The sequence below is a fragment of the Corvus moneduloides genome, chromosome 3 (assembly GCF_009650955.1).
Source record: "Corvus moneduloides isolate bCorMon1 chromosome 3, bCorMon1.pri, whole genome shotgun sequence".
NCBI lineage: Eukaryota > Metazoa > Chordata > Aves > Passeriformes > Corvidae > Corvus > Corvus moneduloides.
The window spans coordinates 113,407,391-113,432,891 of NC_045478.1; the positions used below are offsets into that span (position 1 = coordinate 113,407,391).

The 25,501-nt window shown below is 40.0% G+C and overlaps 1 protein-coding gene across 8 annotated transcripts in view; it reads right to left on the bottom strand.

The window, feature by feature from the left end:
• Positions 1 to 210: 210 nt before the first annotated feature.
• The window catches only part of PCSK2 (proprotein convertase subtilisin/kexin type 2), a 111,030-nt gene continuing 85,739 nt past the window's right edge, over positions 211 to 25,501 (bottom strand). For all 8 annotated transcript variants that reach the window (XM_032103622.1, XM_032103623.1, XM_032103627.1 and 5 more), the window contains 4 exons: positions 11,174 to 11,389; positions 9,834 to 9,934; positions 7,137 to 7,364; positions 211 to 3,511 (listed from right to left, as the gene is read on the bottom strand). In XM_032103622.1, the coding sequence (XP_031959513.1) occupies positions 3,025 to 3,511; positions 7,137 to 7,364; positions 9,834 to 9,934; positions 11,174 to 11,389 (1,032 nt within the window). In that variant the 3' untranslated portion in view covers positions 211 to 3,024. The remainder of the gene's footprint in view (positions 3,512 to 7,136; positions 7,365 to 9,833; positions 9,935 to 11,173; positions 11,390 to 25,501) is intronic.

Genomic DNA, 25,501 nt, shown 5'->3' on the forward strand with positions numbered 1-25,501 from the left:
CACGGTGTCTATTCCTGATCATCGCCTTCCCAAAGCAGCTCAGCACATGCACTGCTGCTGCCTTTGCGGAGCAAAAACATCTTGGAGCCAATGGATTTGAACCACGTAAATAATGTTATGTAAATAAAAACAGCTCCTCTCAGCCTGTGGCTTGACTCTTGTATGTCCTAGAGTTTCACAGAGTTAACATAAAGCACTTTACTCTTAATCTGTTGCTATCAACTCTTTTGGAGTCTTTATTTTCTCCATATCCAGTATATGCAGGATACACATTTCTTTATCAGTGTAAAAAGTAGAGAAGTAGGAAGTCATCCCACTGAGAGCAGCATTTTACCTCCCGTGTACCTTCAGATAGGCGATGATGATAGGACCTGCCAGTTTGTAACAGCTCTTTATTTTGCTGATATTATCAAACATCATCACAGGGCTCACCTGTTTTGCATCATGAGCTTCATCTTTCCCTTTATTATAAATACTAACAAATCAACTTTATCTTCCATCAGCAATACCATAAAAACTCAGTCTAACTGGACATAATTTTCAGTGATCATTGAAACAAAAATCCCCAAGAATTTGAAGTAGATCTCTATATTGTATATACATCTAGTTTTATATATATAATTATATCAAAACTCACCACTTCTGTATATCACTCATTATTGTGATTTTTCAATTACTAAATTATGTCAGCATTATGAAAATATGAACAGCCATCTAGTTATTTTGCTGCTTCATAAGATATTTAATAATTGAACAGAGAACTGCAAAATTACATGAATGCAATGGAAAGTCATGTACATATTCATTTAAGAATTCCACATGGACTTTTCTTATTCCAAAACTTTTCCACATTTTGGAAGTCCTGTAAAAACCTTCAGTAATCTCTTTCTTTGATCACATACACACAAAAAGTTACGATGTATGTGTATTATACCTTACATACCATATGTAATTCTAGACATATTTATATGCAAATATATGTAACGTACTCTGAATATATATATCGTATGTAATATATATATGTATATATATACACAGAGAGAGCAATACCACAGGTGTGTATGTATTTAGTCATACAGGTGTATGCAGTAATATATATATGGTAAATTTTTCTGATGGGACTGCTGCACGCAACGAGGAACCTGTGAGTAGTGTGAGGCTGCTTGGCTTGGCTTTAGGGTGTAATTCGCATAGACTTTGAGTAGGTTGAGCTGTTTATTTTTCATTTGGAAAAGGAAAGAGCAGGCCTCTTATGGAAAAATAAAAGATGGATATTCACTTGAATTAACAGCACAGGTTATACATTCTTAGGCGAAACACGTCCACCATAGAACCTTTGGGTTATGTTTTTAATTTGTTAGACAAGTATTTACTTACTGAATGTGTTTCTACTACTATGCACCGGATCAACCAGGACAACTCTTATTAAAACATCTTAGATTAATACTCTGCATATTAAAAATACATAATAAAATTCTGAAACTAGTCACTGCTAAAATGTAGATCTTGGATCCTGCAAAGATCTGAAATACCTGCTTAAAATTACCATTTGAGTAGGTCCACTGATGTGGTTTAGTGTAAGTGCCTGAATATTTGCAGAATCAAGACCCTTTATTACTCAAAGGTTAAATTTAGGATGTCACACCTGAGAACATGTAGTGGTTGCTTCCATAAGTAATTCCACCAGGGAGAATGTTATATTTTGCAGCAATAGCTAGAGCATATTCTGAGGGTGAGAGAGATGGACTTTAACTCATGTCCAAAAAACTGAGGTGGGACTGACTTTAAACAGCAAAGAACAATGCCAACAAATCTTCCCAAATACACTACATTTTATTTCTCAAGAAGGCCAATTTTGCATTACACTTTAATAACTTCAGCATATTTTTCTCCTTAAATATATTCGTATCACATAATATCAACAAATATGTAGCTTTAAAAAAAGAAATTTAAATTAAAAATTGCTTTGGGACTTAAACTGTGTGCTTCAAATTTTCCCCACAGCAGTTTACTGGCAGCTAGGTTGTAAACCCCAGGAAACAGGTGTCTGTGGTTGGTACTGCTGACACAGTCTCATTTTACAGTGCTGGAGAACATCTCAGTAGAGAAACCAGCAGATGCACACAAACTGCCAGAAATCCTACTGCTTATCCCTGTGTGCTTGTTCTGCTGTAAGATGGTAAATTGATTTAAATTGCCAAAATTGCAAAACAAAAAAAAAAATCAACACAGGAAAAGAACCCCTAAAACAACCAAATTTAAAAAACTCCAGCAAAACTGGGACTTGTGCTTCTAGAATGCCCTGACCCAGTTTGCAAATCACTTCTCCCTGCTACTCAGCTTTGGCATCACTTTGCCTTCCTTATTGCATGTCTGTTGATCCATCCTGTAGCTGAATTTTGTATGTAGTGTAACTGTAGTATGAAAAAAACTCCCAAAAAATTGCATTTCTGCAAATTGGATTGGTGAATTTTCCTTATCTCTGGATTATTTCTTTTTGTGGGGTATAGTGCTACTTTAGTTGAACCCAATGGAGGAAGTCCCACTGAAGTCAGTGATGCAGAAGGAGCTGTTAGACAGTTAAAGACCTCACCAGACAACCTCTTTGTGATTCTCTCTCTCAGTGTCATTTTTAAAAATGTGCTCATTATCACCAACTTCCAATGTTAAAATTCACTCTTTTTTTAATACAAACCTCTACGACAGAAATATGAAGGGAAAAGACATTAACTTCTTTGCAGGTTATTACCTATTTGTATGACACAAAAGAAAAATCATCATTTACAGTCACAAACTGTACATAGTATTTGGTGGGAGTATATTTTGTGGTTTAGAGCTAAAAAATGGACTGCTTCAGTGGCAATTTAAATAATTACTGACAAGATATAAGACTTTAAAATCAAAAAAGGGTGATAATTTGGCTACAGAGACAATCATTGTAATACATCTAACAGAGAGGTTTGGATAGTAGAACAGTGAGTAGAGGGGTCTGGGGAAGGAAAGACACTGTCATGCAACACAGCACTAGTTCTTGCTCAGTATACTCTTCAGGCTTCTCTCCACCGCTTCATCTAATTCTTCTTCCAGCTCTTCCTTCTTGGACATGGCCAGTTTGGACTGATAATCTTTTACTATTTGGTCTATATACGGTGCGCTCTGAGTCCCGTGCAGCATCAGTGTCCACTCCTTCAGCACACCCCGCTGGGGCTGGCTGCCAACAAACCCAATCTCCAGAGCCCAGGTGCCTCGGGGGTCTTCTCCCCAAGTGTGAGTGGTCATGAAAGGCCATTTGTCAAAACCCACCTTGGAGTCATCATCCCGGGGGCGCCAGCTCAGCAAAATGGACTTTGTTCCCATTGGTGAGGTCATGTTGATATTGAGGTCTCCTCGTCGAGTGGAATTCACAGTTATGACTGCCTGGACATGTTCAAGGTATCGGACAAAGTTTTCCTTCCCCTCACACGCGTCGGTTGTCAGTGTGAGGACCAGTTTGCCAGTTGGTGGTATCTTTCTGTGGATCAAAAGATAATTGAGCAAATTAAAACAGCACAACATGGCTTACTGGGTTTTGGTGCCTCACAGAAACCATCGTATTATTTTTCTTATTAATACATGAAAAAGTAAGGAAATAATAGTTGCAAACTTAGCCAAAAAGTGAATGTTCTCTTTTTAGAAAATTACACCAAAACCTTAATTTGAAAATAATTATGAAATGTACACCTACACGAAGAGAGAAGTAATACAACTAAGAAGCACATACTGCTCTTTAAGAACTAACATAAATGGTTGTCTTCACTTATCACTCCTTTATTGGGTAATTGCATAATAATGTGTATACTCAGTAAAAGAACCGTGAGTAGTCAGTCATGTCAGTTTCCTTAAATGACAGCAGCAAATGGCTCTCTGGTGTTGGAGGAACCAATTGCACAGAATTTCAGTGCAGTCACATTAAAGCCTATGTTCTTGTTCTGCTTTGGAAACCAGCACAAACATGGGATCCCAGAGTCGGTTTATTTGAAAAATACTTTTTCATGAAGATTTCTATTCTCTAACAGCTCCTGTACATGAGCACATACACCAAGGAAAGAAGTCGCACGTGTTTACTGAGTTGCCAAAGTGCTGTCTGGCCCAAGAGCCAAGGCTGTCAAGTGCCTTCTAAACCCCTTGGGGTCAGGATGCAACTTCAATTACCCACTGCCTCAGAAACTGGCTGGCAAAACACATGGAAAGTGTAAAAATGCTCTACATCTTCATCATCAGTGTTCTGTGAGCAGTGTGACATCTTCCTCTGTGTAAAAGAAATAATTGAAAGACAAGAATTATAGCAATCATTAAAAAAGGGACTAAGTCACAAAATACTCCAGTCACCTTGTCATTATCTTGTCTTTCAGTGGCTTCTCCCTGACCTCAATTCTGCAGCCTAATTGAGAGTCTTCTGAAGGGCATTGATCACACGGTGGTAATGAATACCTTCTTTTCAAAAGAAATCAGTACCAGCTTTTTCCCTCTGCTAATGAAATATTGTCTTCTTTAGAGACCAGTGAAAGCATTTAATTCAAGCCTAGCTTCCAGGAATTCTTTTCTTCTTGAGAGGAACTCCAGATATTAGAGCTTAGTACATCACTAACTGGCTCAGGCCTTTCATAGCGTATTACCTTCTTGGAAGTACTTGCAGAGTAAAACGTCATTCAAACCCAGATCCTCAAGGCATTTAAACACTTACCTTAAACTGAAAAACCCATGTTGTTCTGAGTATTATGGAGCAGAAGTTGGTATAATATAAATATTGTATAGATAAAATATTTGAGCATCTAAGACACTTGAGATACTTACTTTACATGCCAAAGCACAAGAAAAATGCACTACATGGAGACAGAGGTGAAGGATCATAATTTCAGTTGCCATGTGCTTGCAGTTTCTCTGCATGGGAAGCCTCAATCTCAACTTGATCTGAATTCCTGTTGTCTCACAGCCTTCTCACACAGTGGATAAAGCTTTGTCAAATACTGCTTCATTCCCAGATATGTGATAAGTGTTTTATCTCCTCCAGTTAATGAGGAGGGACATCACAGTGTGAGTCTTTTCTTCCTGTCAAGACTAAAACCAAAGAAACAAGGGCAATGTGTTCCCACTACATCTGCTCTGCAGACAGCTTGACAGCTGTAAAAAGCTTTTCTCTCCACCTTCTCAAGTACTGCAGTGCAAAAGTTCTCTCAGCCCTCTAAAAACACATGAGAAAAGGCTTGCTCTATTTCCCCCTTTCATATTAATTAGGATCTAATAGTCTTTGCTTCACTAGACTAATTATTGTAGTCCAGGTGAATTTTCCCAAAGAAACAAAAAGAACCAGGGGTGGTGGAAAAAGCCTGACATAAAGGAGCAGAAGTGAAGACAGCTATTCCACAGCCTTAAAATGTGCCGCTGCCCAATTTATGTGTGTGTATACATATAGTACATCCATGGCATAGTACCCAGTGGGAGATTATCTATAGTATATCCACTTCTGCATGTGTAGTACCTAGTGAGAGATGAGCAGGGGGAGCTCCTGTGTGCTCCTGTTCCTCAGCTAATGGACTACATTATTTTAAAACTTTCTATTTCCCTAAACCAGCCAGAACCCTTGTCAGGAAAAGTTCCTATTGCTAACAAGTGTTTCTATTTTAAATACTGATTGCTTTCAGCACACCGTATATTCTGTCTATTAAGTATTTCCTGGCCTTTTGCTTAATTGACAATGCTGCTCTGAAACACACCTCCATATCAACTACTCACCTTCATAAATCTATACTAAATACATGTTTTATGTATACAAATATCTATACTTAACTACAGAGAAAATATATAAAAAATGTTGCTCCAGCAAACCAAAATGAAAGAATAACCCAATTATCCACAGCAGAAGTGCAGAGTAGTCTTCATTTCCAAGGAATCTCTGGAGATGCTGCGACTTAGCTAGCTTTGTTTTTTACACCTCATAATGCTTATTATCTCCTGTCAGCAACATTTCCATTGGGGAACACAAATCTTACAGCAGTGCTGTTAATATATAGATATGTCAGGCAGTTGTCAGGGCGGTACTCTTACAGACTACAGAAAGAAATGTTCTCTCCTCCTCTAGGATGATCCCCATTTCAATAAATGGAGCTGCCCTAAGATAAATAAGATTATTTGTCTGCACTTAATTATTAATAAACTAGAGATATATTAAAACTAGCTTCAGTATTCTCATTTGTTTTTTACCTGTGAGCATGCATAGGCCAGATAAATTAAAACTCAGACCTCAGCTGTAGAACCTTGGATCATGAAAATTCAGTCTGGAAGGTTGGGGAAAAACTCATTCTTTGCCTGGTTGAGCTATGTGCTAGGGTAGCATCCTAGTCTGTTTTCTTTTTCCAACAGAATAATGTTGCCTTCAAAAATGGCACTGGAAAATCAAATTTCAAATGGTATAGATATAATTCAGGCCATTATTAGGTAGTATTTAAATTAAACTACAGCTGTTGTAGTCAATTAGTATTAATTCATTCATTTGTTGACTCATTCACTTTAGCACATAAAGGTAAATCAGAAAATAATCTGACTACCTACCCTGCAATTAGAGATTTGAAGATCTTAAGTGCAATTAAATGCTGTAGTGTTCAAACTGTATCACTGGTACCTGCAGATGATTGTTTCAGTCTTCTGGAGATAGAATTGTCTGCTGAAGAATCTCACAATCAGATATGGCTTGGCTGATATATATTTCATGTGGCAGCAGTTTATGTAATTTACAGTGCCAGTCTCCCAGATTTTCATTTGGGGATAGGCTCTTTATTCATAGAAACTTTAGCACAAACATACCTGTGAGTGCCCAGGAGAAATGGATGTTGCTATTAACACTACTGGCACTAGCAATGAGGATACAGATGTGCTATAGAATGTACTCCTCCAGCAAGTCAGGAACTGAAAGATCATGTAGTTTCATCAAGCATTGTTGATAAAAAATATTTTATCAACTTATTACTGGTAACATTAGGGTTACTTAGAAAAAAAACTTCATTAAGTTTCTTTGACTGTCTTTGTCAACGTAATTGTATGCTTACAGCCTCCCACATGCCTGGAAGAAGCCAAACACATCCACTAGACTATTCACTTACTCAGGTTCCTGTATTGACCCTCCAACACAATGGAATCTCTCAGGAACAGTCTTCCAGTCTTTTGCCATTTTAACCATTGCTCCTGCATCTAGGACACCATAGCCAAACAAATGGTTGAACTCCAGCCCAACGCCATTCCTACGCCACCTATGAACCTCATCATGAAGCTGGTTCCTCTTGGAGGTGAGCACTGTCAGATGCTGCATGTCTCTCCATGTCAGATGCAAGCTGTGGAAGAGCAACATGGGAGACAAACATTACAGTATTTCCAAGCAGATATTAAAGAAAAACTGTGTTTGAGTAAGGCTTTGGGTAAAATTTGCTTCTATGAATAATACCAAAATTGTAACTACCCACATATCAATAACAAAGCTTCTACTGATCTCATGGGGACCAAAATAGGTTTGAATTATATAGTACTTTTCCAAATATGTTCTCCAAAACTGCAAAATCATTTCTGATTAAAAATAACTTATTTTAACCAGACATTATAGATCCAACATGCAATTTTTAAACTAACAAAATGAGTAAGATATTATACCAGATCCTGAGAAAAGTACAAAAAATTAAAAGATTATTAAAAACTTTCACCTAGCTTTCCTCTTAGATCTTGCCCCCTTTTTCTTGCCTGCTCCTCCTTCTTTTCCCATGGACCTTCCAAGATGCAACCTGAGAAGCCCCAATCTGATGAAGCAGATGAGCTCTAACGATCCAGGTGTTAGTAATGTCAGGATTCTGTGAATATGGATATATGGGCCATGGGTGTCTATAGCTTTGCACTGTAAGGTATGGCAGAGGTTTGTCACCCATGTTATATTAGCATGGATGGATGCAGTCAAGTAATATTTGCCTAGTTTCAATGGTTATTTTTCATCATCTCCTATTGTCTTCCTAGATGTACAGTGATTATGATAACAGGAAGGGCACTTATTATTCTAAAAAGCTTTAGAACTGACATTCTAATTCTACATAACTAAAGCTTTTCCAGTTGTTTTATGATGAACTCTTTCAACATCACAATATGTCTGATTAAAACCATCAGCCTAAAAGGATCTGCTTTTCAGCTTTCTGTGCCCCAAGTAATAAGCATGTATGCATGCTGAATGTACACTAGAATAGCCAATTAATGTCATTCCCCCAAGGTGACACAAGAGAGCTGAAAAGAAGATATCACTTACATCATTCTTATTGAAATCTTTTAAGAGCTTGCTACATATCTTAGAGCTGTACTTTCTATTTCATAGATTGGTCTGGTTTGAGAGACATGTCAATCCTATATTGTGTATGAGCTGACAGACATAATGCAGGCAAGAACAGGCTTCATGGGAGATTGTCAGTCGTTCCCAGGAAGGTTCATCCAGGATAGTTCTGCACAATACAATTTAATAGAGCCAGAAAGAAATAGGAGACACTGAAAGCTCCTTCTCTCTCCAGTAGCCTTCTCAGTAAAGCCTAGAAATTCTAGTGCAAGCCAGGGATGCTAAGTCTAATTCCTATTGATGATAATTTGGCAGAGTACAGTTCTCAGAAAATTCATTAAACGTTTATATTTTTATGGCCACATTAATATATTACATAGCAGCTGTCCCACTGAATGAGTTTGATAGTAGAAGGAATGATCGTCCAAAGCTAAACATTTGGCATGTGTTTTACATGTATAAAACCTGAAAAATGAGACTTGGCCCAAGTCATGCTCTGAGCATGATAGTCATTGCTCTGCTAATGTAAACTTGGCCTCCTCTCACAGATCTTCATTATTCTGCACTGTTGAAGGAAACTATGCACGCTGTACTCACTTCATGCCATGGTTACAGCAACTGAAGCTCTGTAACTAAGTAAATACTGCCTCAGTTCATGAAAAAATTTAACATAAAGTAAAAAGCTGGTATAAATTATCATAAGGAAAACTTTTCCTAATCAACAGAGAAGAAGATAACGATTCCAAGATATACAAAAAGTTCCAGTGTCAGGAATACCATGGAGATGGTAAATAGACAATGGAAATTTATTCCTTCATGTAACAGAGCACAGAAGCAAGCTACCAGCAATGAGTTAAGAAAACAAAAAAACCATTCTACACCACCATTGCCAAAAAAATATTGAGGAACTGATTGTTACTGGATTACCTAGGTGCCAAATACAGACAATATGAAAAAGAACTAGACAACTTCAAGGAAGATCAATCTGCCTGTGGCTACTAAACAGGAGAGACCGACTGCTGTCTCTACAAACTATGGATTGACAAAGCTCTTGTTGAAAGATCACTCTTAATCCCTGTTCTCTGTCCTCTCCCTAAGTATCTGTCATTGCAGACAGTACCCTGGCACAAGATGAACTCCTGTCTCATACTACAGGTTCATTCTTATGTTTTTGTAGGCTGAGCATTTCGCAGAGGACATGTGGAGAAATTAAATAATCTCTTCCTCCAAACAGTGCTAGAGAAGTCTAATCCCTGGATATAGAGGATGGGGAGGACATAGAGAGAGCCAGACAGCCAAAATACATCTGCCATGTGACTTTGGCAAGGCTGTTGCTCCATCTGCAAGTCACTATGCACGTCACTACTGTATGAGGCGGCTTTTGAGCTGGTTATTGCAGCCTCGTGCCATAGCCAGCCAACTGAAATGATGAACACCATTAAACAAACCACAGGCCCTCTCCTCTCTAGAGCTCATGAGGAATTTCTCAACAGCATACTTAGCCTCCAGGGCAAGGGCGAACACTCCGGCTGCTTCCGGGGCAGCTGCAGACGTGCCTGAATGACGCAGGGTGCAGTTGCCATACAAATCTGTTGTAGCCTGCAATGATATTATATGTAATTAATGAAACCAGCTATCCCTTTTTCGTTGCAGCTACAGACTCAGAAAAATACAGGAAGTGGAGTTTGTAAAGAGCCCTTGCTCTTTAATTGTGTTTGGGCCCACGATCTGTTTTCTTTTTTGAAAGAGCATATCAATTTAAAACCACAGTGAGACACATTTAGAGCATAAATGAAAGAGCAAGTCATCAGGTAGTAAACCAGTGCTCATTACCACTTAGAACCCATTTATTTCTTATAAACTCAGTTTAACCAAAGGCCTTAAATTCCTTTCTGATTACCAAAAAGATTTGAAACTAGAATTGTTAACACTATTGACTTTTTAACATTTGTCCAACTCTAGGACCAGCAGCAGCACCAGGCTTCTGTCTTCTGTGCAGATTAGTCACTAGCAGAAACCAGTAGAAAACCTTAGAAATGCATTTTATCGCAGTAATTACAAAGGTGCCACAGATCATCTTGGCTGGTATCATCACAGAGCTGATATGAAGACAGAAACCAGTGTTCTGTCTGCTACTGCATATGGGTATTTAGGATTGTGCAATGTGTCTTGGGGGTTTGAGACAGGGTCATGGAAAATGTACAACAGCTTTTGGCAAAAACTAACCTTGAGTTAGCACATCTGCATTTTCCACTCTGTAAAATGAACTATGTCCTGGCTAGTCTGACGGTGCTGAAGAGCTGAAGAGCAGTGATCACCACAGTGGAAGAGAATCCCAAATACAATTGAACAGAACCTGCCTGTTTTCCAGCTGTAAGTATGGCCCTGCAGCAACAGCAGGCTCTTGTGGTCTGAACTCCCATATATCTTCTGTGGGTGACTAAATGTCATTCTGCTCTGTGCTGCTTGTACAGCAGAAGTCTGCCAGTACAGGTAAATATGATCTCAGATGTTAACTTAGATTTTTACAGAGACCTTTTGTCACACTGTCCTCCAGGAAGAGGGCAACTGAACTTCTAAATCTGGTTTCTGATAAAGGAAAGCACCAACTTTCCTTTGAAGCTCTAAGAGATGGAAGATCATTGCTGTTCTCAGTATAAATCCCATGTCTTCTCAGCTGACAGTTTTGGCACCATCACATACTGCAGATGAGAAAATATTCATCTCAACAAAGAACCATCTGCTGCCCCAAAGTACACAGAGTTGCAATAGGTCATGCACATAGACATATATCATGCACAAATATAGCAACAACAGCACAATAGTATCAGGACTCACCACGCCAGCCTCTGGATTTCTCTTCCTCCCATTACTAAAGGTGGAGGCTAAGGTTGAAGAGCAGCTTTCATCATACAGAGCTGTCCGTCCATCGTTTATGGCAGAATTGATGGAGATTGTCCACATGCTTGATGCATAACCATCGCAGTTACAGTCATCATAGCTGCCCCCATCTCCAGAGGCCCAGACATAGATGCTGCCTTTTCCACCCCGGCCCTGTGAGAGGGGAAAATCGACCCTCTGGATTTAAACAGCAAATAGAAGATAGCAGCAACTTTAAACTGCTGAAGTACTCAGGCCTGAACAACAGGCCCAAGCCAAAGTTGACTCAGATGACTCCTGAAAATCATGTAATAGACACTGTCTCTGTTAGTCATTTAACAAAAGAACCTTGCATACAGACTGACCATACCACTTTAATGCCTTCACATGACCTTGTGTAATTATCTGCAATATATGTTAATAAAGACATCATTTTAAGAAACCACCTCAGCTGACATCACCAGATGCTTATTTGCAAGAAACCCCTACCCCCACCGTGGCCTGGGCTCTGGCCAAGCCCTGGTCCTGGCTGGTTGGAAGGTATTTTATAAAAGCTGGAACCCTGCCTTGCAGCAACTTTGGAGACCTCACTTATGAGTGGACACACTGTGTAAGACCTCCCAATTCCTGGGAAAGTTCTCCAAATTGCCACTGTAACAGGGGCTCCCCAGCGACTGCGGGTTCTGGATGATTGTAAAGTATTTAGGAAATTGGTGATGTGTCTTCCTCAATCACTATTCTCTCTCTTTCATATAGTACTGATTAGATGCAGTATCTTGCTTATTTTGTTTGTTGCTAAAGCCAAGCACATAGTAAGCTTTTTGTTTTATTAAATGTATCATTTTACCTCTGTGTTACCTTAATATTAGTAGTAGAATAAGACCATTCTTTATTGGTGTCTGTGTCATTTAAATCGCCCCCATCAATTGGCAAAACAACTGTGCATCTAATTGTAAAGCTGAGCATCTATAAAGGAGAAAACTGGTACAAACAAAACATACATCAAGCTTCAGACGAAATACACAGACCTACACAGGTTATTAATCCAGGCAACTGGCAGCCAAAGCCAGTTCTGCAGTCTTGTGTAAGTAGAGCACTTCCATTTATCTCCTGGTTTGCTTCACACCCTGAAGGCTCCTGTGGCAGATGCTAAGACATTTTACGGATTCATCAGCATTTATGTCATGGTCTAAGTGTCATGAGGAAAAGTGTTCTTCTAAAAGGGATATAGGTCATCTCACAGGCGGGGTTTGTAAGATCCAGTTAGGTTCAGACAATGGCTAAAAAGCTCTACCAGCACCTTTTTCTCTCAATAGATTTCTTTTTCCAAAGGTATGATTGGCTCGGAGCTGTTTTTCTGACAAACCAGCTTCTACTTCTAAGGAGAAAATAAAGTTATGAGACCATAAAAATAATCTACAGAAAAATGGCCCAGCAATTATGTTGAGATGGACAGGAGTGACTGAAGCTGAAGGGTCACTATAAAGGCTTCCTGTTAATTAAAGCAAAGAAATCCATACCCTCTCCCCAACTTCCAGATAGGCAGGGAGTGCAAAGGGATCAACTCAGCTCCTTCTAATTCCATAATCAGAAAGAGGTAGGAGCTGCCTGAGAGTCAGATCTGAGAACTACAACTCTCAGGGAAAGATCAGTGCTATGGAATTCAAAGCTCAGATCTCCAACTGATTCCAGCACAGCAACCACTCTGTGTTTAGTTCAAGTAATCCAACATTTACTTCCAAGAGGACCGCAAGTCTGCAAGGCTGGAATTTAACACACTGTTTAGACGCACTGAGCAAAAGACTAAAAAATTTCTTCTGGCCTTCTCAATGCCCAGCATGAAATAGAAGTTAATGAATATACAAACTTAGTAACCTGCAGTGGCATTTTAATAGGGAACCTTTTCAGTCAGGATTTTAAATCAAATCTGAGTTCCCAGCAGTACCTTCTATTTTTCATTGCACCCCACAGAACAGAGCAACCTCATTATTTCAAGCACATTAGTGAGTTGCATTATAATCCACTGAATTGCACAGCAGGTTTGCTGACACTGGGATATGTAACATCTCAGGACACAGATTTTCATAATAAAGATAATGACTATGAAAAGCTCACTGAAATCCATCTAAGAACTTCCACAAAGAGCTGGTATCAGTCGAGTTTTAAGGGAGGATGATATTGTTGCAAAAATATATACTTTTAAGAACAAAATCATGCTAGCAATTTATTTAAAAAAATAAAATAAAAATCAGTAGAACAAGACCAGATACACCTTTTTTCTCTTTGACTTTTTCCATATCCCACCTTGTGCTCTGACTGCCATTAGTTTACAGGACCCAAACATGGTCTTTGGACTGCCTTCAGAGGCTACATCCCAATCTTGCCACCACCATGCCCACCTACACCACCACACCACTTTGCAACCCTCCACCTGCTCTGGGCAGCCTCTGTCCCAAAAAAAGCAGGTAGCTGTCCAACACAGAGATCAGGTGGCTGTTGGTGGCAGGAATGGGATGCTTGTAATGTGTGGACCCATTCTTAAACAATCTCCCTTCCTGTCATTTGAAAGGGAGAGGGAACACTTCAATTTCACGTGAGAAATTCACTGAAGTGCTAACAAGAAGTTAACCTCTGCAGTGTCCAGAACAAAGACTTAACCCTGCTCAGCAGGACTGTTCCATGTTGCCAAGTATTTTACCCCACAGATGGGATTCGTGGCAGAATGGCAGAAAAAGCATGTAACAGATTGCTGGTATGAAGCAAGGGGAACTCACAGAGGAACTGAAACTCTGGGAAAGGTTTTTATGCATGCAATTTCTGCAAATTGAGAATGGCCTCAGGATATCACTTTCATGGGAGTCACATCCACAAGTGGATCTTAGTGTTAAAACCTGTAATTCATCTCTTAATACTCAAATTTCAATTGCCTTTCTTCCTAGCCAGGACTGGAAAGAGGAGCAAATACTGCTGGAATAAACTGATAGCAGCCCAACTGCGTTATTTGCAATGATGCTTAGGACTCGTTGTTTACATGTCCCACAGCCAGACCCCACAGTGGGACTGTTTGCACAGGCAAACTGTTTGCTGGCTGTTCTCAGGCATCATGTAATTTACCAGACAGAAATATATGGCTTCAGGAGAAGAGAATTTTCAATTCTCTGGATGGTAGTAATAAAACAGATCTAGTCCTGATCTAGTGGGTGGCATCCCTGCTCATGGCACGGCAGTGGGTTAGAACTAGATGGTCTTTAAGGTCCCTTCCCACTCAAACCACTCTATGATTCTACGATAAGCCAGAAAAAAAATCCCAGTTGGGTTAACTAAGCATCATATTTAAAGGGAACTGAAAGCTCCTATTTGCATCTCAACCTTATGTGAACCTAGAAAATATTACTAGTGATTCAAGCTGCTGTACATTTGGACCAAAAACAGGACTGGAGAAGGCAGTAGTAACATACACTATAAATACCAGAGGGAGCCTGAAGGAAGAGTCAGGAAGAAGACAACACCAGCAAGATTGTACAATACATTTTAAAGAGTATCTTTCCTCCAGAATCCTGTAGAAACCTGTTCATTTCCTCCAAAAGTGATGCATAGCCTGGCACTTGCCCTTCTGAGCCATCTGAAGATGTATCTCATTCAGAGCTGAAAATCGACCTTGGTGCATTTAGTACCAGCCCAAGAGAGGCCCAGTTCTCAATTCAGGTTAAACCAGAACTAAATTTTGGGCAAGGCTGTATGTTTAGTAATTCACAGATAGTTCCTGAGAAGCTCTCTTTGAGAAAACATCAGGTTTTCTATTTCCAGTGTCCTTGGTGGGAAGCTGCGCTACGAGGAAAAAGTATCCCTGAGAAATATTCTTACCCCTTTTCTCATCTTCCACAAGTGCACAATCCCAGAGAGATGTCTTTACTGAACTACCTTGAAAAAGTGAGCTGGCAGAAGACTTCAGCCTTTCTCACTTTATGTAACTTCAGGCATATCTTAAACTATTTTTTTCCCCCTTGTTATTGTCTTTATTCATCATGCTTGCCGGGCTAGTACCTGAGCCAGTGTTTCCCAAAGTTTTGATTGTTGGATCACACTTTCCAAAGAAAAATGGGTGTATTTGGCAAATAAAGCTCCTCCAGCTTCCCTGACTTTTCTCATCAAGGCTGGCAAGGTCCCATATGAGTAACAGTCTGACCTCTAACACAGCATGGCCTCTGCAATGGCTTCTCCAGTTCTCTCACTACCACCCAGCCACTGGCTGATAATGGGTGGAAGGAATGTAACAGTCTTTAGAGCACATTTTTCATATGGACTTGGCCTAATGCTTCAGTTGTAGATCAGAAAAAACAGCTTCCAACCAATACAAATTCAAAACAAAGAACAGGCTCCTGCCCTGAAAAGCAAAGTACCCGGGAAGGACAGAATCAGGACACCAAGAGGCAGGTAGGAGTGGGGTAAGAAGAAAAAAAAGCGGCACCTGACTGTGAGGAGGTTTACATGCAGTGAAAAGGTATTTCAGGATAAGGATAGCCAAATGGCTTGCTGATGTTTATGGACTGTTTTATTCCTATGAAAGCAAATTAAAATGGAGCATATTTGAAAAAAATGCGAAAAAATTATTGAACTGAAAATTGCTTTCTGCAACAAATTCAAAGCACACATTATTTTATATGCATCTTTCTTTCTGCTTGACATATGATAGCTATTTTGTAATTCTTCCTCCTAGGAAAACAGAGGTATTTCAGCACCTTCTCTATAATTTAATACTAATTTGTGTGCTGGCTATGGCAAGAGATAAACTGGTTTTCCAGGAAAAGCAAAAAATTCTACAGTTTCTTCTCATCTTTCTCAGGGGTCCTACTGACTTATGAATAGGACACAGTTAATTTCTGGCCTCTATTAATTTTGATTGCATTTTCCTCTGAAAAGAGGATTCCTTTCTCTTCATGACTGAATTATGTGAAAATCCTTACACGTTTTGTAATTAAAACCTGCATCCTTCAGTAATGACTGCTAATTATTGCAGAAAGTATAGTTTGCAGCCCACACAGGTAAAATGAAATCACCATTGTATTCCCAGCCTGGGACACGCCAAGGCAAGGACAGACTGGAAGAGCTATGGGACCACTTTTCTGCTGTCGTGAGCTGGTGGGGAGCATCAGCCTGCTCCCAAGACCTCCCTCCATGAGATTACACAGAGACCTCGTTCTGCCTTGGTCTCCCCAACCTTCTTTTTCACTGGCAATCTGGCTATGCAGTATAAGCCAGCTGGAGGCAGCAAGTCCTTGGCGTCCCTGAACTGCTGCCCATTTTTTGCACTGTCAGGGTCTTCTGGAGCCTGCGTGCATGTTCCTGCATTCCTGACATCCCTCGCTCTCCTGGCTCCTCCAGCTGCCAGGATGATTTGCCTAGAGCAATCTGCTAGCCTGTGACTTCTTGGATCCCTTTGCTCCTTTCCTATACTGATGACTTGGGGACTGTTAAAACCTGAAGCAACATCTAGGCAGAAACATTTCTGACAGCCAGCCAAGTAATCTTGATTTAACCTTAGAGATACCAAAGTTTAGGCAGGAAACATATCTGGACTGCCAAATTTGCTACCGCACAAGTTCAGAGGGACAGCTACCTTGTTTTAGCTGAATGCCTTTGCATGTCTAGATCCAGTTCCTTCCAAAAGCCTGGAGATACTGAACTGTAACCGTAGAAAAGCCCAGCACAGCCACAAGTCATGGAGTTCAGCTCAGAAGAAACAGCAGCTGGGTTATCCTCTCAAATTCACCACTGATGAAAGCCCTGTCCCTTCCCTGCTGGCCTGTCTAATCTTCCGGTATTCAACAGTGGAAGAGGAAAGGCTGTTTTGGCAGGAGCAAGAACTCAGTTCAACATTTGGCTACTGTGCAAAGGATAACTGTCACTTGGAACCACATTTCAGTCATGCTTCTCCTGTTTGTGTCCCTTTCACATTTTGCTGTCTTTAATAACTATCTGTCCGGTTTGTCCTAGCAGATTTCTGAAACTATTTGGGTCAAGTAATAACCACCAACTCCAAAAGACTGCTGCATACGAGACTCTCAAAAAACCTAAGCCCTATAATTTGTAAACCCTAATAAAAGGCTTTCTGTAACTTATTTTAGAATTGGTTGCAGAAGAGTACTGAACTCACATCCACCAACCCACAATTAATTGCATAATTGTTAATACCTCCTTTGGCTAAAAATAATGCTTGAGCCATTTTCTACATCTAAATTGCTGTTGAAATTGGATGGACTTCTCTCAGCCAAGAGAAATTAATGTAAAATTATACTTTTGGTGAAGAGGGCAGCATTAGGTCTCAGTTAGGGTTCAGTCTAGCAGGGAAATGAGGAGGGAACTTTGAAAATGCTAGAGCAAAAATTAGCCATTCCTTTTTTGCTGGATGCTGGGCTGTGTACCACAAGTGATAAAATAACAATTCTACAGGCCTAATTCTAGTATTGATAATATTTGCAAAAAAATCAATCTCATCCTCTTCTCATTATCTCTGAGCTAGATTATCCCTGAGAAAGACTCTAAACACCTAATTTACTCTTTACCAGTGACAATGCTGATTTCCTTCCCAGCATTCCCAAGTGGTGTGACGAACTCTGGCCTCATAGCTTCACCTGTGCCCCTGGAAGCACTGTGCAAAGGTTCCCAGCTTGCAGCATTAGCCTTGCTGGGAAGCTAAACCGTCTATCTGCCAAGATGTGGCACAGAGATTAGGCAAAAAACACTCTTGAGGGCAGAGTGAGACAACAAAATTAACATTTTCAGGCTACATTATTGTCTTGCTTCCTTAGAAAACATCCCTGTCAGATGACCAGGGTTCAGAATTCCAAGCAGATACAACATGTGTGGGGTTTTAATAAGGTTTGATTTTATCTTACATGAATAAGACAAGGCATGGAATTATAATGCATATTTCAGACACAATGGCAATATGATAGTAAAGGGCTCCCAAGTTATAAAGAAGCTTATTGGGCTTCCTCAAAAATGGAGTCATCAGGTTGCCATATCATAAATTTCCCTGTCCTCACTTAGCTGTTGAACAAATAAAATTATTTTAGAGGTATCTAACTGTATATACTTGTCTTGGGATGACCTTATGATGTGTATCCCATATTGCTACCTATGGCCAGAAATTAATTCCTGTGCCTTTCTATGCCTCTAAACTGAGCCTGAGAGGGGGAAGGAAAAAACTGAGCAAAACTTTTTCAAAGCAGTTTGCAGCTTGTTCAAGGTCACACACAGATAGCAATTTGTTTTCCCCACTGCGGCAGGGGAGGGAGGAAGCACCCGGCTTGCTGTTTCCCGAGGACAGTTTTTTGGCCAGTGGTTCAGCTGCTTTGTTCTCCAGAGAGAGACTGAGAGTTGAATTTTTCCTTCTCTGGAATTTCGGATTTTTCTCCCTTTTCTACTGGACTGCTTGATTTCTTTAACATCAGAGCACATCGGGAGGACTTTCCACCGGGCACAGAGGGCCTGGCCCTGGCCCAAGCCCCAGCTCCGAGGATACCAAAGGGAGGACTCTAACACTTTCCCAGGTTTTTCCTCCACAGGAAAAGATTTTATCATTTAACATTATTTTCCTTTCCCGTGTGTTTGTTAAATAAATAGTTTTATCTTCTTCACTTTCCTTCGAGGAAAATTTATCTTTCCCGAACCTGGTGGGGGAGGCGTGGTTGTGCCCTCTCTCAGAGGATATATTTCTGAATTCGGCCAAACAAAGAAATATATACTTTTCTTTGCAGAGTATCTTAATACATAACAACCAATAAGCACCATACACAATACCTTTACATTTGCCTATAGCCTATCATAGCTACTACCATCACCATATTATAGTCATTATTATACAATCACAAGAGTAAGTAAGTTACAATTTAAGCTTACAATGGAAAATTCTCAGACCTCTCTTTTTCTTCCTACTTCAACATTTCTTGTTTGCCTGCCATATCTCTCTTTTTGGTAAAGACATGTTTTCTATTTACTTATGCTCTTCTTGAGACTTACTTACTTGGTGAAAAACATCTTTGTTTGTAGTCACATACCTTTGTCCTATTCATAAAAATCTCCTTCCAACTCATCTCCAACCTTTGCCTTCTCAGGTACTCAGCAGTCAGTGTTTCAGCAAAACATCTTTTACTCTATATCAAAACTTGCTTCCATTTCTACCTCATCCTCAGTTTCTACATTCAGAGATCTTTCTGCCAAGCCTACATATCTTTGAAACTTTCTTACCAAACTTTCATCCTCCCCAACAGTATCTAACGGTATATACTTCATTAACATGCTATTTTCAAAGAACAATACCACATTTTCTGTGTACTTGGAGAGAGGCAAATGAGAAATATTTCCTTTTGTGTTTTTACATTGTATTTTCTTCCATAATTGGTAAGCCCAATTACAAAGCCATGATGTGACTATGAATTCTTAGTACTGCTCTCCTGGTAATTTGCACTTCGGCATTACTTTCTTAGGTAGCACTACATTAGGAAAGCAATAATGTTTTCACCAGCACAAGCACGAACAGATCATGTCTTATATATTCTGGCTGAGCCAGTGAAGTCTGAAGGAATTAATTCAGTCCATGAGCAACACCTCACAACCTCCTAATACAAAAGCCTACATCATAAAAATGCAATAGAGACCAGTTTAGTTGATGACTTATTTTTATTGGCTTAAATTCCAATAACTGAAGCTGTAAAAAACTGGACTCACAAAACGGCAAATAAGAAATTTTTACTGGACACTACACTAAAGACAGTATCTATCACAAAATATGAGTGGAATTACTTCTTGACCTAAGCTGTCTTTTCCTGTTTAAGATGATGGCTGATACAACTCTGAATGCAAAGATACTAGAGAACAAAAAGTCTCTAATTAAGAGAGATGTGTTGTCACAGGATTTCCACATACCATCTCTACCTCCCTCTCCAAGCTTTCTAGCCCCCAAAGTGGGTAAGCACAGCTCAGACAAGGGATATGTAAATCACACAGCATTGCTTTGTCCAGTCACACTATACATACAATGAATGCAAGGCCCCCTTGTTAGGCAAGTACTGTATACAGACAAGTTTCAACCTAATCTTTAGGAACTAGACGTTTTTAAAGGTCCTCTCCGATTACATCTCAAGTATGTCTTTTCTAGCAGCTGAAAGTTGCTAGAGTAGTAAGAGTGTTCACCTGTGTCAGGCCAGTGCTGGTAATTGCCAAATACTTGTGGACCTTTTTGTGTATGAAACTCTTTTCAATCTCTATTCTCAAATTCTTGCTAATTCAACTGTGAGCTCATTATCCTTGCAGTGCAACTACCACTACTCAATGACCCAATCACTACTGTCCCTGAACTAAAGCCATGAGATAACACAGTGAAGACAGATCACATTAAAAAAATGAGTGGGATTGTGTCTTAGTAACAAAAAGCTGCTTGAGTACGTTTCCCAATAACTTCTGATTACATGGGTTATGCTGACACCCAGTTCACACACACTACCCCTTTTGTGTTCAGCCTTAGATATACTGTTAGTAAGAGCCCATAAAGGAGTTGTCAGTGTGATGGTAGATTGTGTTGTCCTTAACTGTGCTATTTTAGTGCTGCCTCTATTAATGCTATTTACCTTCCAAGCAAAGAGCACACACAAGGAACGTATGATTAAGACAGAGGGCAAGAATGAGTTTAACACATACCAAGAATGGATAACAGAAGAGGAAACACAGGAAAATAGAATCAGAGAATAGTTTGGGTTGGAAGAGACCTTTTAAAGGTCAGCTAGTCCAACTCCCCACTGCAATGAGAAGGGATACCTTCAACTAGAAGAATATATATCAGAAATAGAAGATCTGTTGGCCTTAGCCCACCTAGTTATAGCTGGATGGCTTCAAGACATAAAAATAGACATATAAACATGAAGTTCCACAGTTTCTGCAGTTTTTATAACATTGTCATTATCAGGTGACTAGTTACTCCCACATCTCAGTAGCTCTGGAAGGAGGAATTCTGAAGGACAAGACAGTGGAATGGAGATTGTGGGAGGGATGAAACACTTGGCAGTGAGTTCCTCCTTGAGCTGGGCTCCAAAGTGTGGTGGCAGCAAAGCAAACATTACCTATGTTTGTCAATTCAATTAAATGCATCACTCCCACTTACTGATTTTTTTTTTTATTGCATTAGAAGCAAGGATATTAATCTTGCTCCATGCAAGAGATCTTATGTTGCCTTCTAGGACATTTGGAAGTATTGCTTTTAGTTTAAGAACATATTTTTATTCTCAGCATGTTGCTTCCTCCTCACCAGTATTTCAGCTTCATCATTAATTTGTGAGCCGTAACTCTGGTGAGAATCAGCTCTAGGCTGAGAAAAGGAATTCCTACATTTATTTGTCTCTCAGTTTACAAAAGACACTTTTTGATAAGACAGGAGGGTTATACTGAAAAATAATCATAAACTAGATTTACATTTTTACAGTCAATAGAGAATTAGATGCATATATTATAGACCTAAACTAGGTAAAAGGGTATTATACCAAAGGCATGTTAGTCTTCCTTTGCATGCAGCCAACTCTGTAGTGGGTTTTTCAGAGCACCATGAGAATACCCAGCATCCACTGATAGTTTGAAATATCTCTAGAAAATCTGGCTCTCCAAAAAAACCAGATCAGAATAAACTATACCCAAAAAAACCATTATATTAGGAAATGTAATGAGCTAAAGAACGGTAAACAAAGCTATGATCACAACACAAAGCAAGTTACTTGGGGTGGAACTGTCTCATCTTCTGTGCACCTATTGCTGGGAGATAGCTGGGATACTGCCACTATAAGATAAAGTGTAATTGCCCCTGGACAACACTATTTTTTTAAGGTAGAATCCAGTATCATTCCTCCTAATTCTGCAATGGCCAACAGAACTGTTTTACTAATGCAGGCTCTCCTGTTAATTTTGTGTCTTCTGATAAGGTATGAGAGCAACCCTTGGCAGAGCACAGCTCACTGTCACTGTTCTCTCGCTTTCCTGAGCCTTCAACCTGAGTGATCTCAGGGCCCCTTCTGCAAATTATTTCTTGAAGAGAACCACAAACACTTCTGAGGGCAAGGTATTAAAAAAGTAATATGCCCAACACTCTGAGTATGGGACTCCAACCAAGCACTAAAACAGAAAAGAAAAATCCCTATGCCAATATTTAACATTCAAAGAGAAGGCTAATTCCAGTGTAACTCCACAAATTAAAGCATAGGGAAATATGACAGCAAGTTAATTCAAAGGTATTTTATATAACAAATTGCAAAAAATCCTCATGATTATGATTTAAAATCTGCTTCTCTTGAAGGGTACAATAACTGTAGTTCAGTTTTCATTCTCCCACTTTTTTGCTACTTTTAGACAAGTTCTCCATTGGAGGAGGACAACGCAAAAATTACATGGAAACTTTTCTGTGTTCACAGTTTATATCTGCTACAATCAACATTAGTGGAAGAGAGATCAAGCAACTATAACACATCAAGGTGCTGCTAAAACTGTCACACACCTAAAAAAGATTCTCCTCAAAACCAAAGTGTTTAAGGGGATCTTTACAGAAACACTAGATAAATTAAAATCACAAAAAGAAACACAGCCTGTGGAAGGTTTCTGGACTTCAGAGGGACTCTGAATTCATCAGAGGTTTGTACAGTTTGTACTACAAAACTGAGCAGACTCAGAAGGAATTTGTGACAAGTCTTCCAGTGTTATTGCATACATTGCCAGTTTTATGGGCAGAAGCATGAAGATGACTATAATCCCTCTGTTATAGGCAAAACATCTGAGGCTCAGCATTTGAGAAAGCTTTAGATGCTTCACTACTTATCACAGCAGTAGATTTAATTATCATGTCACAAAACATGGTAAACTAAATGTGCTGCTTACAGTGAGCTGGTGATGAAGAGTGGGAGAATTTGGCACAAGTAAAAGGAAGAAATAATTTGGATGGAAAAGTGAGTAATTGTAGAGCTCCCACAAAAAACCATCCCAGATGTTCTGGGTAATTTCAGATCTTGTCAATACAGAAACCCATCTATAATCAGCCAAGGGGAGGAGGTTCATTCCCTACAACACCAGGGGCAGCCGTGGTTGTCTTGGCTGCATGACACTGAAGAGGTGGAAATGAAGCAATGGAAGGTTGGTTTGTTTGGGCTAATTTATATTCTTTCTGAGTTGTGGCACACACATTTCCCCCAATCTTCTTACAGTGTACTGTTGGAATTGTAAAAAGAAGAGAGGCCCGGCGACTCCGGCGGGGGGAGTTACTTGCAGACTAGCCAATATGGTTGATAAGAGCAAAACTCCGTTTATTAGCAATCCAAAGGCACTTATATAGTATACCAGCTTGTTAACTCTTAAGTGGCTTAAAACTTATCAAAGCGCATTTCTACTTCTACATAATTGGACTTACATTGGCAAGCTTCTACAGTTATGATTAAAAGAATTCAGAGTTCATCTTCCTTCTGTCTCGGTCTTACCTACACAGCTGTACCTTCTCAAAACTCCCTTCTTGTTCCCAGCTTGGTTCTCACAGAGATTTTTCTCATGGAGAGTTTTTCTCACACACAGGCCTTCTGCTTGCAGGCTCTTGCTACTGTTCTTTTATTGATCCCATAATTCTATGAATGATCCATGCCCCTGATCCTTTAATAATTGCAACAATTCCCTCTTTTTTTTTTTCTTTTTGTACAAGTAATACTTGATGAGTCACAGATGTAGTGACTTCGTATATTATCTTTTGCAAGCATTGGAAGGCAAGGTGAACACAGTATTATTAGTAATATTACTAGTCCTACAGTAATCAAATGCTTCACAAATAAAACTAGCCATGAATTTAAATGTAGTAACTTTAACCATCCCTCTATGTTGAGACCGTCTTCTTTTTTCTGTAATTGTGTAGTTAATTGATGTAACTCACTTATCTGCTTGTGAAGTAGGAAAAAGTGGTTAGAATGATTTATACAGCACATACCTTGGAACCTTTCACAGCCGTGGCTGTGAGCTAATGGTAGAAAATCAATGGCTGCTTAATCTTGTAATATTATATGTCTAACACTAATAACACACACACTTAACTCATTAAGCGTTTGCAAAGTCATATTAAACTTATCCCTCTCCCAGCAAGCAAGTTTATGTAATATAGCGTAAGCCCTGGCTGCTAAGAGTACCAGGTAAAAACAAAAATGCTAACTAAATCAACTGCTTTTACTTGATCTAAATGGGCAGACAGCTGATTGAAAATGTCTGCTAATGCTCTTGTTTCAAGACAGTTAAAAAACAACTTTTCACTTTACTTCTGTGTTTGGTGTTATACTCAAAATTTCATGCAATATACCCAAAAATTTATGCAATTCTTCTTCTTAGTTTTGTCTTTGGAAAGGGTTCCCCGACACCCACCACAAGTCACTAGCAACCACCCCGGGTAGCTGTCACATTTGCCCTAGAGTCTCACTATTTCTCCTGCTACGGAGAGTGGTGGATCTGGCAAGTCCTCAGCTCCTTCACTCAGCCATGTCTGCAGCCTCTCTCAAGGCTCCTCAGGACAGGTCTCAGAGTCCCAGCTGTTGAAGTAGTGGCGTCACTTTCCTCAGGAGCTGATGCTGACTGTGCCTTCTCGTTTCGGGGTCCTGTAGCATGGCACCACTTTGCTGGGCACAGCTCTGGTCAGTGATGCAGAGATGACTTGTTCCTGTTGTTGCAGGACATTCTGTAGCATTGCAGTCCACATTCGTTCCCCAGAGCAGGAACTGTGAAGGGGTTAATAACAACTGTACGATGCTGATGAAGTCATTTGAACACAGGACATCTGCTGTAAAGATAGACTGCAAAATGCTTTGTGTAGATAAGTCAGCAAGCTTTTTGATTACTTTTTGTGTCATTTCTTGGTGTTTCTCCCCGTCCCGGGGCCGACCCCCGGCTGGCTTTGGCTTTGCAGGAGACGAAAGCGCAGAAGCCGCGCTGCTGCCTGACGTCCCGCTGTTCGGCGGGGGGGGTGGTTTACTCTCTGCCGCTTTTGGCCGGGTTTTAGGACCTCTCTGTTGCTCTGCCGCTTTCAGCGGGACAGCAGGACTGCCTGTGTCTCCTTGGCCTGCCTGTGCCCCGCCCCCTGGATCGGGTGTCTCTGCTTCCGCTTTTGCAGCCATTTCTCCCTCGGCCGTCGGAGGGATAACATCCGGCTCTGCCGAGTGTAGCAGCTCCTGCACTGAGCGGATGCGCGCCGCCGCGTTTTTAACCGGTTTTCTCGCGGCCAGCCCGAAG